The sequence below is a fragment of the Anastrepha ludens genome, chromosome 2 (assembly GCF_028408465.1).
Source record: "Anastrepha ludens isolate Willacy chromosome 2, idAnaLude1.1, whole genome shotgun sequence".
Taxonomy (NCBI): domain Eukaryota; kingdom Metazoa; phylum Arthropoda; class Insecta; order Diptera; family Tephritidae; genus Anastrepha; species Anastrepha ludens.
The window spans coordinates 75824412-75843673 of record NC_071498.1 but is presented as its reverse complement, the minus strand read 5'-3'; the positions used below and the strand labels follow the sequence as shown (position 1 = coordinate 75843673).

The window sequence follows — 19262 nt, the reverse complement described above, 5'->3', positions numbered from 1 at the left end:
ACACACATGAAATCATGAAAACGATGTTGAAATGCGTAAAATATGAAGATCATGAATGTATGCGTCGAAGTCCTTCGATTATTGACTGGCTTATAGTACAAAGTATACCAAGTGCTGCTACTTTCTTTGTTTATGGGAATTACAAACAAAATTAAATTGGAAGAAATGCTGTTACAATTGGAGACAATATTGTCAAATTTGAATCTTTGGACAAAAAATAAATCAAAAGATTATCTCCGCTTTATATAAAACTTGGGCAAATTAAAAACTTAGTCAAAGGAGTTAAAAAAGGACAGTGAGGCATTTATAGAATATAGAATCGTTAAAAGACGGTGCCAACTGAGCAACAAGTGAGCAGAATTATAGTACATACTAAAAATAAGTCAAGTCGGATGCAAAGCTTAAAGTTTAGAGGAACTAATTAAAAAAAAAAAAAATCCAAACTTGTCTTCATTTTAATAGTTATTGGATACGCTTTTATCATTCGCAATTCTTTTTTAAATTAGTTTTTAATGTCTAATTCTAGCACAGTACATCCTTTGTTTATTACAATGCGCAATTATTACAGTATTTATTGAATCTTAGAACTTGATCTTATTTTTTATATAATCGACGATGACAAAGAAGAAAATAGAAGACGAAAATAAAATTCTGTCGCATTGAAAGTCTTGAACTTTGCGTTTGAATTTCGCTACCACTGGAATGTGAATACGACAGATTTTGCAGATAAGGCTTTCGATTTGACAGTAAGGGACCGACAAACTTTTCGTCTACCAGTTTAAAAGTTTTAGCAGCTCTGCTGTGACTAAGTCATGGACTGACCCAAATTTTATTCTCCGATTTTGCTTTGTAAAAAAAACCTGTTTCGCTTGTGCTGGTATCGTAGGTAGTTCTGTTGAAAGGTCCGGGATATTAAGTTTTACCAATGGTAGACTTGAGTCGCCGTTCCGAAATCTTTAGAGTTCATCGTCGATTAGCTGGTCATTGGCGGGCTTGTTATAATAGATTAACGTGGACAGTTTCGATCCTAGAGTTGTCCTTATCTGGAATGGAGTGTGAATTCAGTTGTGAGTTGACTCATGAGATCGAGGTTTCTGATTTTTGTTGGCGAGACTTTCTAAATTTTGTTGAAACGTAAACTGAAGTGGGTTGGGGGCAGTAAGTATGAGAAATTGTTGCATTCCTAAACCGCGTTTGTAAAATTGTGACGCTGTTAAGCCGTCTAAAATAATGGTCTTTGTCCGCCGTTTTTAGTTTTTAGCATGGGGAGGGGACAGATACTAGTTTCCATAGTGATCCAATTTCGGCTTTTGCGGATTTTAGCATTTCTGTTGTTAATTGGCGAAGGATTAAGAAAACCGGTCATATTTTTCAGATAATAGGTTAATTTGCACTAATTAAAGCGGGTTTGTATGCAGTCGTTCCACTGGTTATAGGGAAGACCGAACCATGATTATATATATTAACCGTTTCACACCAATGGTGAAATTACTCAGGTGGCTAATAACCAAATCTGCTATACCAGAAATGGAGAGCAGGGTAGCTGAAGAAAGGTGCTGGTATGATTTTGCCTCATCCTCCAAAGTTATACCAAGTCTAACCGCAAGGATGCCTAACGGAGGTGTCCGAAAAGGGCATCCAAAAAATTCGAGAGCTCAGGATTTGTTAACTTTGAAAGTTCCCCCGAGCGCCTCCAATCTGGACGTGGCCAGAAAAATCTTGCAACTTTGCACGTTGGTGTACTTTCCCAGCGCTAACTGAGTTGACGCGAGACTCACAGGTTTTCAAGGGAAACCAAATCCTCTTATTTCGAAAGGAAACCACCTCACGGACCTCCTGTCTAGCTAGCTTATTTGCCCAGAAGTAAATGTTCATGTGACCAGGTATTCAAATGAGGCTAATATTGAAGTATTCGGATGCGGTCGCATGGAAGCCCGGCATTCTCCTACTAGTTTCGAGAACATTATCACAAATTCTGGGTCCCTATTGCCACTTAGTTGTTTCTTCCTCCACCAATATTACAGCCCAACCTCGTGGACGTGAAAAGGTTCATAGAGCCTTGTCTACAAAACATAACCCTTATAATCGCTCTTTGAATTCGTTACGTATATATTTACATACATATATAGTACGCCAGTGTGACCTGGTGAAAAAGCATTACACCGGCGTGCCTTCTAAAATGTAGTATTGTCGATCTGAAACATCAGGATGTAAATTAGCTTTTTAGATTTACTCTGTAGGGCCCTACCCCTACTATTTCCTTTATGATTCCCAGTTTTCACTTGGAAAATGATACACTGTATTGTCATGGCAGCCGCTTCGGTGATAGTGTACATCAAAGCAAAGAGGCGTGACGTCGCCATGGGACTTTAAATTAAATTGCGTCATTATTTTTAAATATAAGTCACACATCATTAAAAGGGGCACGGTACCACCTTTATATATACCTATCCTTTATATACTTCATACCTATCCTGTTGCAAGAAACCACTTCACTGCGAAACATATTAAATGAAACATAAATTGTGCTTGCTAATAGTTTGTCACAAAAGTGTCAAAAACTTTCATTTTACAAAGTCATTTAAGAGAAAATTATTTTACAAAATTGGTTAGGGAACTATCTCGGAACGTTGGAGGCCTTACCATACCTGCCGTTTAGGAATTTTGTTTTCAATTTTAACTGCTTCATATGCACTACTTTCAATAGAACGTAACATAGACAGATGGTACATACATATAATACCCTTCCAGAAATACTATAAGTAGTATAAGGAAGATGTGCGTTGATGTGTGGCTTTATATTTCCTTTGAGTGAGTGTAGACTTCAAAATTAAATTTTTATAACACATAATTAATAAGAATTTCGAACTGCTCATTATTTCGCACTTCTATTGAAAGAGTAGTTTAATTTACTTCTGTGTAGTAACAATTGTGCCACAACATTAAGACCCAAATTGGGGGAAAAATTCACACAGGATGCCCGCGTTTATTATATAATTTTACATATGTACGTACATATTTCTTGTACAAGTATAATAATTTACTTCGTAGGATTGTTTCTAAAGCCTATGTTTAGGATTCATATATTTACATATATAATATGTATACATTTCTTATATATACAAATTATTATATGTAAGCGAGTTTATACGTATGTATGTATGTCATGTAGTGCGTCAGCATTGTAGACTAATATACTGGTTTTTATACTATATTCATAACGTGGGTTGTCTGGGTGTTGGTGATTCCAAAAATAATTTAGCATTGAGAGAGCGGCAGAGACGCTGAATTTTCGCAGTCAAAATTTTCTAAAAAAATTATTCAAAATCAAGTACAAAGAACATTGCAGAAACCAGAAGAACTCGAGCGGGCGCTAAGTGAACACACGACATCGAGACGAAACGAATAGAAAAATAATCCTCTGGACATAAAATTTTATAAGTGGAAAATTTGCGAAATTTCTTTAAGTCAATTCAATTACTAATTAAAATTAAAACGAACGAAAATGGTTTATGAAAGTGGATTTACTACCCGCAGGACCTACACTAGCAGGCCTGTCGTTACCTCGTATGCCGTATCGGTAAGCACTCTGGATTTAACAATATTTATTGCACACTCATATTGTTGACGTGCGCATCCTTTAAGTTTAGAGCAGTAACCAACTTAATCCATAAATGCTTGTATATCTCAATTAAAGTGTATTGTGGTTTGTGTCGTATTGAAATATGAGTTTTCAAATATTTGTACAAACAATGTGATAGATACATGTGTTACGAGGCGTGTGCAAAAGCACAATTAGATACAATCTGTTCTATATATATAACGTAGAGGCTGTTGAAAAAGCTGAATAAAAATATTGACGCAAAAGTGCAAATATTTGTTAGCACATTTTTCACTGCGGCATTGGTGAGAAGTGAATAATTTTAGTGCCCCTTTACTTGCTGTATTTTTAAAATATCCACTAATGCAATTTTTTGAATACGTCTGCATACAAGTACGTTTACAATTGAATTTGTTTAAAAAAGAAAATAAAGAACTGGTGGAGTTGCTTTGATTGTAAACAATAATATGAGGAGAATTGAAACAAGTTTGAAAAGGATTTGACTTTTTAATTGGTCAGGAATATATACAGAACACTTATGTAAAAAGACTGCGATTGGCAATCGTTGTGAAGAGTGATTTATGAATATCGCATTAAATACAAATACATTAGTAGAAAAAAATATATGTATGAATTCGTATTTTTTTATGACAAAAATATTATTTTGTTGTGGATTTATAATGCAAAAATACATACACACCCCATATTCGTTTAAAAAAAAACTAGCAGAAATAGCTTTCGAATATTTAATACAAGCGAATTAGTAAAATAGGATTTGTATTGTATTACATATCGTTACCAAAATGCCCAAAGTTAGAACATTTTTTGATGAATTTAAATTTGTCGAAAAAACATAGGTCAATTACAACTAAGGCAAATGGCCCGACGTCATGACATTGTAAAAGTTGTTGGCAAAGATATACCTACATACATATACATTTTATTGTTTCGTTGCCTTGGTAATTTGGAAATGCCATGATGCCACGCCATTGGCACTTAATTGAGAAATTATATAACTTCAACAAAAGCAATACCGTACTGTTATTTTTTTATAAATAAAGTTGTTGCATTGGACTTTAATAATATTTTTTTTTGGAGAGGAGCACAATAGTTTAACCCAGTAAAGCATTTTGGTGACGACATGCTTAATAATTTTGTTTGAATGTAATGTGAAGTTTGAATAATCGTAATGTGAAGTTTCTATGATTAATCTCCTGCGCTTTGTCATACCATTATCATATGTACATACATACTTAATAACATGCATGGAATAAAGTATTTTAGTGTCCAGTCCGTAAAAGATAGCTTTCCTACCACAAAGTACTTAAACCTATGTATAATAAATTTGAACGCATCAATGGCTAAAAAACTCTTCTATGTTGTATCAGGTATAGTTAAATTGCCTAAACTAAGGATCGTTATTACTTGTTATTACAACTCAAACTGAATAACAAATTCTACATATTAAAAACCGTTTTTACTTATAGAATATATTTCAACCGTTTCCTCCCAAAGCTATGTACTTAAGTATATGTACATATGTATTTGTAAAACCATTATTTACCATTTTATGGGAAAAATACTAATATTAATTTTAAAATAACAACGTTTGTGTTTATTATTACATTTATAATTATATATTCATGTATGTATGTACCTGCAAATGTGCCTAAATATTCCTACATATTTACAAAAATCTTTTTATTTGTTAAAATGTGTGTATGTAGCTTATTATCATCAAAATTGGGTGTATTTTTTGTAATGTTGATAGCTTCGTTTTGTTCTTCTTGCCAAAATGGCTTAAATAATGAGTGACAATTACTTGAACCCCGATTGAGTGCCTTTTATTATGGAGAGAGTAGGAGAACAACATATACATGAATACGTAAACACATTCATACGTACCATATATCAATCTGCACATGTTTGTACATTGCTGGATACAGAGGTTTTGCCATTGAAGAACAAAGCTGCGCGCGCAGATACACTTACGATTTAAAAATATCCGCCAAATTCCATTGAAATGTAAACAAAATGCTTAAATCAAGCGAGCACGAAATAAAAATCAAATAAAGCGAAAATAAAAATCTAGCATTCAATATTAATATGTAATTTTTGTGCGTATATATGCATACATAAATCGACGCACGTACTTATATACATACATACATATGTATGTAAAAAAAACAAATAATCCAAAAATTATTTGTATTGATTTTTTCAAAAGCAAAATTTATTGTATGTAACTGTAAATAAACTGAGTAGCACTACAAAAGTATTCCTTAAGCTATTGTTAAAAACATGACAGTTTATTATGGAAATTAAGGTACTTAATACTCGTATAATCTTTCGTTGGTGGTATTTACTCGAGGTCTTATTCATACAACTTTTTTAATCAGTTTATTTGCGAAAGTTAGTGATTTGTATAAATTTTCTTGCGCTTAAACAACATAAATATATTTAATTAGATATTTATATAACACTCCAAGTTAACCTTGTTTATCACTTTATAAGAATGTTGTTGTTCCACAAATGAAGGGACTTACAGTTTTAAGCCGATTCCGAGAGGCGGATAACTCTACAGTTTCATGCCACCTCGAAAAAGCAGAAGGATTTTATAAGAAGGTAGTGCACTCAGATGTTAGTTACTATCTTCCGAGCTAATATCAAATTATAGGAAAATCTTTAGTAGCGCCCCTTAACAGGCATTGACATACCTCCTGCTACCTGATTTAGTGAAGACTATCGCCTTGCAGAAATTTTTAACCTTTATATAGCTGTCCTACATTTCTTTGGGAGTATTCCTTTTAATATAAGGTTTTTACTGATTTGCCTTTTCTAAACACTGAGTATATTTGCGGTCCATATGAGACTACGTCTTTAATTTCAATTTAATAACGATCTTTATAATATTCAGTCATTTCTTTTTATTACCCCTCTAATGGACTCTAATACGAGTAGTATTATAGTAAGGTATTATGCCACCTAAACTAATTTACATACCAATGTTTGACTCGTTGTGGGTTTGACCGTTTGAACGCATTAGTAGTCTCATTTTGTATACACAAACTACTATATACATATACATATGTAGATATATCTAAGCCAATATTCCCGTGTGGGAATAGGAGGGTATGATTGTGTTGGATCTTGTGAGAAGCTTTTTTAATGGCTACAACGCACATGGAGGTATGTTACTGCGTTCGTAAAGCCTATTGAATCATTTTTTTACCGCTTCTATGGATTATGCACATCAAACTTGTACCATGATACTAATATTTTTACATCGTTATCTCTATATATCGAATTGGCCTGAGTACAAATTGAATAAAACAAACTCTCTTTTAAGATACAAATTTTATAACTTTAACACATGCGATAAAAAGTCCCGGGTCTACCAAAGAAAACACGTTTTTTTATTCGAATTTAACTTTATTCATCAACGTAATTTCCATCGAAAACAACGCAATCATTCCAGCGCCGCTTTAACATTTTACTACTACTTTTGTAGGATGATTTATCTTTTGTCTACCTATACCTATAGACAACTTTGGATTCAGCTTCACATCCAATAAATCGTCCATAAAAGTTGAATCATGTAAACAGCTTCAATGAAAAATTAAAATTACACAATCGGTTATTGGCTGCGAATTCAGCACAACTCTTACATTTGTTGAAATTATCCAAGAATTTGGACTAAGTTTTTGCGCCAAGTTACTCTCTTTGTGCAAATAATTTTCCTCAAAAATGTTAACATTTTTATGAATATACAAACAAACAGATATAAACTAACTGTATAACTGTAATAACTGTAAAAATAAGCTTGTTTCAGAGCTCTTTTTGTAAATAATATACTTATGTACGTAATTATATTTTGTAAAACCACACGGCGCTCACTTTAATTCTTGCTTTCATAATACACATCAAGAAACCTTTAATCCTTTTTTCATGTAAATAACCATCGATTAGCCTAAAAATTGAATGGATATAAACGCTCCGTTTCTGAAAGTAATTGATGCGGTACCAGCTGGTGGTAGTAGAGGAAGAGGAAGGCCTCCTCTGCGTTGGAAAGATCAGGTGGAGAAGGACTTGGCTTCACTTGGTGTGTCCAATTGGCGCCGGTTAGCACTAGAAAGAAACGACTGGCGCGCTTTATTAAACTCGGCTAAAATTGCGTAAGCGGTTATCACGTCAATTAAGAAGAAGAAGAGCCTAAAAATTATAAAGTACACAATCGGAGTTTTGCAATTTCTATATACGCATCTTTTAAAAGTAAAGTTGTAATATAATTATGCGAATATATGTATACATACATATGGTATGTTAATCTCATAATGTTTCCGCCCTATTGGTGACGGATAACTGTGCAATTATTGGTTTCGGACCTCCTGTATGTTACCTTCAGAAAGTTCTATATTATATCATTATTTTCCAAAACTACTACAATAAGCTTCAACAAATTTCGGTCTTTGATATCCTGGAATTAGATAAGACTCCCCTTGGCGTGTTCGAGGGAAAGGTTGTTCCGAAGTTTTATCAACGTTTTTTACTTCAATTCTCCTTAGAAAACGTTAAAATTCACCACTAAAATATAAACAAACACAGCTGTATAGTATCGCTCTACGAGGTGTGTTCGAAAAGTATCGAGAATTTTGTTTTTTTTCAAAAATTATTTATTTATTCATTAATATCTATTTTGTCCCCTTCAAAGTAATCCGCATGAGATATTATGCACTTGTGCCAACGTTTTTTCCGATCTTCGAAGCACTTCATAAAATCTTTTTTTTTATCTTGTTCAGCTCCTCCTTCGATGCCGTCTTTATCTCGTCAATCGTAGCGTAGCGTCGTCCTTTCATGGGTCTCTTCAGTTTCGGGAACAAGAAAAAGTCACACGGGGGGCCAGATCTGGGGAATACGGTGGCTGTGGGATCATTAGTGTGTTGTTTTTGGCCAAAAAGTCACGCACAAGCAACGATGTGTGAGTAGGGGCGTTATCGTGATGCAAGAGCCAATTTATGTTCTTCCACAAATCCGGGCGTTTCTGACGGATTGCTTCGCGCAAATTGCGCATAACTTGCAGGTAATATTCCTTATTGATCGTTTACTCTGTGGTAAGAACTCATAATGCACAACGCCCCTGCAATCGAAGAAAACGGAAAGCAAAACTCTTACATTCGACCGAACTTGGCACGCTTTTTGCGGTCTTGGTTCGTGCGACCGCTTCCATTGAGATGATTTAGCTTTGGTTTCCACGTCATAACCATAGACCCACGATTCGTCACCAGTTATGACCCTCTGGAGCTAATTTGGGTCGTCGCGGACAGAGTCCAAATCTCATTAGCAATGTTCATGCGATGCTGTTTTGGATCGAAATTGAGCAGTTTTGGTACGAAGTATGCGGCGACCCGTCTCATGCCCAAACCGTATTCGCAAAAAAAAAATCGAAATTCGAATGTAACCTCCGAAAATTCAAAATTCGCCATACTTTTTGAACACACCTCGTATATAAAATTTACGAATAGTTTTATAGGTACATGAAAATAGTACTTTAATGGCTAAAAGTGCATACCCTCTCCAAAAAGATACTGAAATTATGAGTCGTTGGTGTAAATAAATAATATGTAAAACTAAACATAACACAAATGCTTGAGGAGTATAGGAGCAGAATTATTTTGCAATAACACCTGATATTTTAATGGTTCAAAAAAAAATATATATATATTATATAAGCTGAAAACCTTGTAAATAAATTGTTCGCTTGTTACTTATTTTTTGTAAATACGTGTGTATATAATTTCCATATTACGTTTGTATTGCATTTGTTCTGATATTGCTACATACATATGTATATGTACATACAAATTATCAATGCGCCTTGCTATTTTGCCAGCCTACCCCGCGCCTCATTAAACTAAGGTAAAACTCTTTTCTAAAACTTCTTCATAAGCACAAATCTAACTACATACGTACATATTTGTTTTTGACTATGACTATGCTTTTCTGAAATTCATTGTGTGGGCATTGCAGAGCAAAACGCCAATTGACTGGGAGAAATGCCCATATGTACCACGTCCCTCACTCGTTGCTGACCCCGTTACCGCTTTCGGGTCGCATCGTCCCGAAAGCGAAAGACGAAAACGCTCCATTCTTGACCCGATTAATCGTGCAGCCATTAAGCCCAACTATCGTATTTTAAATGAGCCTATTAAGCCTTATATACCGGCAAGAGATCAAAATAGGGAGCGGATTCTAAACATGGTTCGTCAACATATCGATACCGTAGAAGCTGGAGGCAACACCGCCGCTCGCACATCACGCGATAGCATTGACGCAGTATTACCACGTTTACATCGCGCTGCATCGGAGAGTTTGCCTGTTCGGCGAGAAAGTTACCGCAATGCGCGCTCTGGTGCCACTGTCACAAAATATTATTATTAAAACAAAAAAGTCAAATTACAAGTAATTTAATGAATCAAAAAATTTACATACATACACTAAAACACAATAAACATAATATTTAAACATTAATAAACAAAGATTTTTTTGTTTGATTACCTATTTTGGAGAATAAAATCGGTTACTTTAATTTTGAAAATCTTTACATTCAACAAGATTGCATGGTTAGAAGTCCATCAATATACCGAGCATAATTTCTAGAAAAAAATAGAGGGATAACATAAAAATTAAGAAAAAGTGTACGACTGAGAATGAGTTACTGAATTAATAATAATCAATTAAATATTATTTAACTATCAATCAATTTAATAATTATCAATATAGGTATCTAATATTTTCCAGTTAAAACTTAAAATTGCTTTAATAAAAATATTCATACCAGTATGTATGAAATATTTAATATCCACATGGGGTAGTTGGAGGGAAATGCATTTCACTTCTGTATTAGACTGAACAACAAAAAAATAAGCATGTGCATATTTTAACGCACTATATGGAAAACAATGATTAATTATTTGGCAAACTACAAATGTACATATATTGATATATAATATATATACAGCAAATATTGGCAAACTACAAGCACAGAGAAAAGAACATACATAAATAGTGAACACTACGTGAAATAGCAATTTTTTTCAAAAAATTCAAACATGTTTCAATTTCCTTTTTAAATTAAATATTTCTTTTTTTGGTATCTTAACTAAAACAGCAAGATGTATCTTGAACTTTCAAGAAATTTAAAAGCTATTTTCATTACAAAGTAACAATCAAAATATTATATAATAGTGTTTATATTCATAATTGTATTCGTATTTACCTAATTTGTACGTAAGTGAAAGTATTAAAGGAAACAGTAAATTTAATCAGTTTGAATTCTGCCACCCACATTCGCAGACTCCTCGTTTGGACTTGTGTACTGAAAGGCCAGGTACCCACCGCCAAAGAAGTTCTAATGATTATTCATACTCTTACAAGTCGAATGTTGAAAAGAGCGCCTACGATTCTAACAATCCTTACGCTAGGCCTGAACGCTCCACATACTCCTCGACGGTTGAGTCATCATCTCGTTCTGGTCCGGGCGGATCCTACAATTACAACACAGAGAGAACTAGCACCACAGGCGCTGGACCAGGTGGTTACAGTTATTCATCAACAACTTCTGGCAACCTTCCTGGTGGCACTAGATACCGTCATTTTTCATACCATGTTTAAATTATGTAATACTATATTTTGCAACAAAGTATGAATACTAAATTAATACTTGCAATACTTACATACTTTCTAACTAAACAACACTAATTCAACAACACTGTCGAAAGTCACTAAAACACACTCACATTCAATCACACTAAACACGAATTTGTTCAAGAATATATATATATAATATCCGATTACAAAACCTTAGTTTCTTTTGAAGCATTAATATACATAGGTACATACATATATATATATATGTATACATTTAAAATGTTAAGGAAAACAATCACATAATTGTTATTAAATTAATTTTTTTTGTAGCTATTAAAAACAAAAATATTGTTAAAAAACTTAACATGTGTACTTGTGATATAACATTGCAACCAGAAATAAACTAAAACTTATTGTATTAACCAAAGAAAAATAATTTTCTTTAATTTAAAACCGAATAGTTAATGTACATATAAGTATGACAGCAATGCGATATTCATGAATCCTTAGGAACAAGGATGCTATTTTACTATACCGAATTTATGTGATGTGAAATTTTTACATGGAATCAGGAATTAGTCATATCTTACAAAATAGGCGAAATAAGTTATTTAAAACCTTTATTTGACCAGTAAAAAGTATTTTGCTCCATTTCCATGAGAAAGTAAATAAATAATAAAATATTTTTAAAAATTAAAAAAGTGGGGAATAATACAGTAGGAAAAAAATATCGTCCCTAATTATAAACCTAGAACCCGATATGAAACTTAAGAAAACTTGGTACATGTGTATATACTATATGTAGCTCTGGATTTGACCATATTAGCTTTCATGCGTTAGTTGGAGCGTGCAAAAGCACAAGTACAGAAGACACTGATGGATTCGCGACTATTCGATTCGAGCATGAAACGAATTCCGAACTTTCGAAAAGGTATTCAGTTGAATATGAAAATAAGAAAAATGAACACTAGCTTTTAATGGCTCAAAATTTACTTAGAGTGAAACATTTCACAATCAGTGGTTATGGTATAGTCAAAGGCAGAGAAGCAGCAACTCCTTTGACCCGTTAGTGGAACTTAGAAACCAATGGAACATGTATCTTTTATTATGGTAATTGAAAATAAAGAAATAATTGTTCAGGTAATGAGAATTTTGACTACTCAGTAGAGTGGGGTACATATTATAGCGTACGTGTTGAATGATCGCCATCATGAGGAGTCATAAATCCCGGTGCATCCATTTCCGCATAATTATAAAGGGTATTTCAAAACATGCGTATGAGGTGTGTTCTAAAATTAAGGTGAATTTTCAAACTTTGTGGGCTAAGTACATTCGACTTTCGATTATTATTATTTTGAAATTTTTGGTCCTATATACTATATAGTGTACAAATCGTTTTGCATAAGCGGAAGTCATTTTGTAAAAACGCTTTCTAAATTGTAATTTTCGATTATTATTATTTTTTATGTTGGTCCACTCATTTCGAAGATATATTCGCGGTTTCAGTAATATAGTTTGTTTGTGAGAGGCATAAATAAGACAAGAATTGCGTGTTCGGCGATGTTCTACTATTGAAAAAAATGAATGAAGTTGCATAAAATTTTGTGTAAAAAATGGAATTAAGCGCTCAATAACACTTGAAATGTTGACAGTGGCATACGGTGAGAGTACTCGGAGTCAAAAAAATATTTACAAGTGGTACATGCTTTTCAAAGAAGATCGAGAAGACGTGAATAACGGCGCTCGCTCTAGACGCCCCAGCACATCAACAATCTATTAAAATGTTGAGAAAGTGAAGAAAATTGTTATGGAAAATTGTCGAATCCCAATTAGAAAAGTTGCTGAGAAAGTCGGCATATCGGTTGGCTCATGCCATGCAATCCTTACGAAAAATTGGGCATGAACCGTGTGGCAGCGAAGCACGTTTCAAAACTACTGAATTTTGACCATAAACAACTTCGCATGAGCGTCGCTCAGGAATTGAATGACGTAAACGATGATCCAGATTTGCTTAAAAGGGTCATAACAAGTGTTGATTCAGCAGAAAATCCCCGAATATACAAAACACTTGTCTTATTTATGCCTCTCACAAACAAACTAAACATGCTATATTTTTCCAACCGTGAACAAATCTTCGAGATGAGTGGACCAACATACAAAATAATATAATAATAATCGAAAATTACAATTAAGAAAGCGTTTTTACAAAATGAGTTCCGCGTATGAAAAACGATTTATATACTATAAATAGGTAAGTCCAAAAATTTGACGTGCATCTGAGTGAAAAATATTTAAAGAAGTCGAAGACGTTCATAGAAAAATAAGTATAATGTTATATAATATATATGTATATATATAATTGGCGCATACACCCGTTTTGGGTGTTTGGCCGAGCTCCTGCTCCTATTTGTGGTGTGCGTCTTGATGTTGTTCCACAAATGGAGGGACCTAAAGTTTCGAGCCGGCTCCGAACGGCAGATATTTTTTATGAGGAGCTTTTTCATGGCAGAAATACACTCGGAGGTTTGCCATTGCCTACCGAGGGGCGGCCGCTATTAGAAAAAACTGTTTCTTAATTTTGATCTTTCACCGAGATTCGACCCTACGTTCTCTCTGAATTTCGAATGTTAGTCACACACCAACCAATTCGTCTACGGCGGCCGCAATGTTATACTGAAGTTAAAAACGTTAACGACTTCCCAGGACGAGACCCAAAAAAAATCACTCTCCAAAGCAAGGCCAGAAGATCAGTGGTGTTATATGCCAAAGACACGATTAGAGGACGCTTACGTGCAGAAGACCTCAATTATCACACATTGAAAAAAGACTTGCATGGGCTGAGGCGAATTCCGAACGGAATTGGGCAAATGTAATATTCCCCCATGGATCTTCCTTTTGAGCGAATTGTTGCATACGTCGATCCTGGTGCACTGCTGATAATTGACAAATTCAGCGAACTGTAAGTGTTGTCATGTTTGGGACTGCTTCTCGGAAGATGATTTAGCCATTTATAATGTTATTGTTTAGTACCAATTTGAAGTTTTGATGAATAAAATTTAACGAAACACATAAAAGAAAATGAGATTGAAATGTTGTATTGACTTTCACAGTCGCCTGATGTCAGCCCTATTGAAAATGTTTGGGTAATAGTTAAGAAAAAAGTTAAGATAAAAAAAAAATGGACGGACAAACAAGTATCAAGACAAATTCGGCTGATTTGGATTTGATTACTTCCACAACTTGCGCAGAAATTAACTCAACGCATGACTCGAAGGTGCGAAGCCATTATAGCTAATGGTGGTGACTATACGAGTACATTTTTATTGAATATATTGCCTATTATAAATATTATAAGCCCTAACAATGTAATTTGTTTGAATCGAATTGGTCAAATAGTTAGTTATGGCGGTCACGTTTTTGTAAGACAGACTGTATATATAGATATATGTTATATATTAAATTCACTAAAGATTTAGACAGGTAACAACCCTTTCCCTATTTGGGAAGTTTCCACGGACAGATTTTTTAAACTTAGTATGGGTGTATCGCTATATGCCATACGTAGGTATAACATACCTAATCCTACACAATCAGTCGATTTTTTTGCGTCTTACAATGCACAACAAGCAAAAAATAACTTTTTATCATAGTTTGACATCATCGACGCATTCTCTTCTTCTTCTTAATTGGCGCTATAACCGCTTACGTGATTTTGGCCGAGTTTAACAAAGCGCACCAGTCGTTTCTTTCTCGTGCTAACCGGCGCCAGTTGGACACACCAAGTGAAGCAAAGTCCTTCTCCACCTGATCTTTCCAACGCAGAGGAGGCCGCCCTCTTCCTCTGCTACCACCAGCTGGTACCGCATCGAATACTTTCAAAGACGGAGCGTTTGTATCCATTCGGACGACATGACCCAGCCAACGTAGCCGCTGGATCTTTATTCGCTGTGCTATGTCTATGTCGTCGTAAAGCTCATACAGCTCGTCGTTCCATCGTCTGCGATATTCGCCGTTGCTAACGTGCAAAGGTCCAAAAATCTTACGCAGAATCTTTCTCTCGAACACTCCAAGCGTCGCTTCATCGGATGTTGTCATCGTCCAAGCTTCTGCGCCATACGTTAGGACGGGTATGATGAGAGTCTTGTAGAGTGTTAGTTTTGTTCGTCGAGAGAGGACTTTACAGCACTTGTTGGCAAGAGAGATTCTACGTTGGATTTCAAGGCTGACATTGTTATCGGTGTTAATAAAATAAAAAATAAATAATTGGCGCGTACACTACTGTTAGGTGTTTGGTCGAGCTCCTCCTCCTATTTGTGGTGTGCGTTTTGATGTTGTTCCACAAATGGAGGGACCTACAGTTTCAAGCCGACTCCGAACGGCAAATATTTTTATGAGGAGCTTTTTCATGGCAGAAATACACTCGGAGGTTTGCCATTGCCTGCCAAGGGGCGACCGCTATTAGAAAAATGTTTTTATAAATTTTGCTTTCACCGAGATCCGAACCAACGACCTCTCTGTGAATTCCGAATGGTATCACGCACCAACCCATTCGGCTACGGCGGCTCGCTCGGTGTTATGCTGGTTCCTAAATAGACGAAGTCTTTTACAACCTCGAAATTATAATTGTCTACAGTGACATTTGAAGACAGGAGGTATTTCGTTTTGCCCTCGTTCACCACAAGACCCATTCGCTTTGCCTCTTCATCCAGTTTGGAGAAGGCAGAACTAACAGCGCGGTAGTTAAGGCCGATGACGTCGATATCATCAGCATACACCAACAATTGTACGCTCTTATAAAAAATTGTGCCTGAGCGATTAAGTTCTGCGGCTCGTACGATGCCCTCCAACATCAGGTTAAAGAAGTCACACGACAGCGAGTCACCCTGTCTGAAACCTCGTTTGGTATCAAACGGCTCGGAGAGGTCCTTCCCAATTCTTCGACGCATTACGGGGCAATAATTGTCCTTTGCCTGATCTCAAGGCTGACATTGTTGGTGCCATTTATTCCCAATTAGACAAAGTCTTTCATAACTTTCAAGTCAAAAGTACCAACATCGTCATGCAAGAATTATAGAATACATTTGTAAGCCAAAATGAACAGTTAGGTTAAGTCAATGTTAAGATACATCTAAGAAATGTTGAAAAGTTGAAGCAACAAAAGTTGTCCTTTATGAACGCGGTTTTCAACGATTTTCGTTGAAGAAGATTATATGATAAAATTCGGTTTTTAATTTCGCCGTCGGTCAACTGCACCAAAAAATGACCCACGACAGCGGTTCTACGTTACTTGAACAACCCGGATTTATATTCGGCCAGGGACTATCACAACTACAACAACAACACAACAACAATGTAAATCACTTCATCTGGAAGTCAGTGTATAGCCATTTGTGGAGATGATTCTATCTCCGAACACTTTCTTCAATAAATCGATAGGTTCAAGAACAGCACGTCGTTCTGCTGGAACAAAAAGTAGTATTGACTACTTAAGTACGCACATTGTTAGAATAAAAAATGAATAACTATGGCTCAACACTAGCTTTGCAGATATAGGACAATGCTATATATATGCATTGATATCAGTGCCGGTTCAAAGTATTGTACTAAAAATTTTAGGATCAAATTGATATGAATTAGGAAAAACGAAAACTCTGTGCTTTACAGCTTTAGTGTGGACTCTATGCACACGGATGGAAGCCCATGAATACTATGTATTGAAAGCAATTATGTTGTAAATAGATGTTGGCCGATATTGTACATCAAAAATTGCGCAAGGTACTCTGCATGCACCAGATCGTATCCTGGTTGACCTCTTTTTCCGTTTTGAGTATATTAAAACCACTACAATCACATTCTCAATATCTTCAGAAGTTTTGTGTCATGTAAATTCTCATCACCTTTTCGCGTAAACAATTGCAACTACTGTAAAACTAAATCTATCTCGCTCATACTCATTATTATGTATATATTGTGTAAAATCCAATGAAAAAAACTGGTGTTTAGGGAATATAGGCGCTCATAGCGAAGCACCCAAATGTCAAGACCTTCAGCACTGCATTGAAATAATCTGGGTTCAAACTTTGTAAAGAATAACCCTTTTATTATATACTGTAAATATGTACATATTTTTAATTTCTTACCTTTTTCATTGGTTTTGGCATGCATTGAGTTATCTACCGGAGCAAAAATAATCGCTGAGTTTTGTTTTTGTTTCGTTCTTTATTTTGACTCATTTCGAAGAAGGTTGAAGAAAAAAAAAATGATTAGCATGAAATTTATGGTAAAACATGAAATGATATTTATTTATGGATTCGATGGAAAGCAAGGAAACATGTATAAGAGATTTTTGAGTGCTATTGACGTACCGACGAAGCTTTTCGCCTCCTTGTAGACAAAGACGACAATCTCTCTGCGTTGTAAGTGAATCGGCAGCGGTTGGTTGGTTGAATACAATATTTCCAGCGTTAGTAATTGGGAAAATAAATTACTTATGTTGTAAAATGCGTAGAAGACTAAACTTAATTATACAAAAATAATGTTATCTTCATCAGATGAATCCGGAGAGCTTGAGTCAGCACGTAAGTTTTGGTGATTTATCATGGATTTGAAATCATTAGCAATTTCAAAGCTGAAAATTGTATTAAGCAAATATTTAGGCATTTTCATTTTTGACGATTTTACTTATAAAATCGTCAATAGGGCAAGCAATTGTGCGTATTTTTTAGAACGAATAAGATTTAATGTTCCAAAACATCCTTCTCGTAAATTGCTTCCGTTCGTTGGGGGCAACGTGAGAACTATTTATTCACAATGTACACAACAGAAGTGGAAACCTGCTCCCTTTTTCATTTTCAAATTTAAAGAACCGGGAAATTTCTTGACAAATAGATTGTAAGTGCTAAAAAGCCCGTCTGCCCACACTGTTCAAATAGCTCGATCGAATGAGAATAATGCCTCGACATAACGAAGTTATGAACTGTTTCGTTATGTCATAGTCTCGTTATATTTATAAAATATTATATTAAAACCTCAATATAACGAAAAATGTAAAATTTTTTAAATATAGCTTCGTTTTTGTTTTTATTTACAGATCATGCAATAAAGAAAAATATACACTGTACATTTATATATACATATATACAGTGGTAACACAATTTATTCGTACACTAACAGTTTATAAACAGATACCTGATACTTAGCACGATTTATACAAAAGAATAAAATTTGATGTTATTTTGTGTTTTCTGATTCTCTTTTCTAAAGAAAAATTGACTCGAGGTCAAAGGTTAAAAAAATGGGGTTTTCGTGAATTTCTCGAAAACGGTCATTTATATCGCAAAATTAACTCAGACAACAATTGTTGATCATAAAATTATCTACAAAAAAGGTTTGATTTTTTCCCTAAATACCACCGTGTCTAAGATATAATGAAGTAAAGAGTTGCAAGTGTCATAATATGCACACATTTCCACGCGACCTCGGAGGTAGTGTACTTAGCGCGTTTTTTTTAACGTAGATTCCCCAGTAGGCCTATTCCACGGATCTGTTGTTATTAAAATAAAAAAAAACGGAAGTAAAAAAGAATTTTCCGGACTTAAAACTGATTTAAAATGAAAAAATCGTAGATAAAAAAATGTATTGTATTATTCCGAGTTACAATCATATATGTTAGTCTTCTTCCTATTCTTCTTCTTCTTCATACTGCCTGCAAGTAAATTGCGTCAACAAGGAAGAATCGCATGCCAGTTCGTCGGAACCGAACGAATCTTCTGCTGTTGGTGATTCAACATTAGAACACGATCGGCCTTGACAATTTTTTGCACGCCAGAGAACAATACAGACCCACTTTTTTGCAACCACATTTGGCATTGCATCCTTTTTACAGTTGCAAAAAATCGTGTTTAGTATTTTCTCTGGTGCAGATGGCAGTAAAATCTGAATCGGTTCTAATGTATCATCGACCAAATTCCAAACCCAATCTGTTGGGTCTAGCCAAGCCGTACTTGAACTTGGC

General features: G+C 34.9%; 1 protein-coding gene across 5 annotated transcripts in view; it reads left to right on the top strand.

The window, feature by feature from the left end:
- Window positions 1-3322: 3322 nt before the first annotated feature.
- Window positions 3323-19262, top strand: part of LOC128871885 (protein anoxia up-regulated) — a 39983-nt gene continuing 24043 nt past the window's right edge. The window contains exons 1-2 of one of the 5 annotated variants that reach the window (XM_054114035.1): window positions 3327-3580; window positions 9629-10188. In XM_054114035.1, the coding sequence (XP_053970010.1) occupies window positions 3506-3580; window positions 9629-10039 (486 nt within the window). In that variant the 5' untranslated portion in view covers window positions 3327-3505 and the 3' untranslated portion in view covers window positions 10040-10188. Of the gene's footprint in view, window positions 3581-9628; window positions 10189-10954; window positions 11659-19262 lie in introns of those variants that run through there. The other 4 variants (XM_054114036.1, XM_054114033.1, XM_054114032.1 and 1 more) reach the window with 4 other exon arrangements.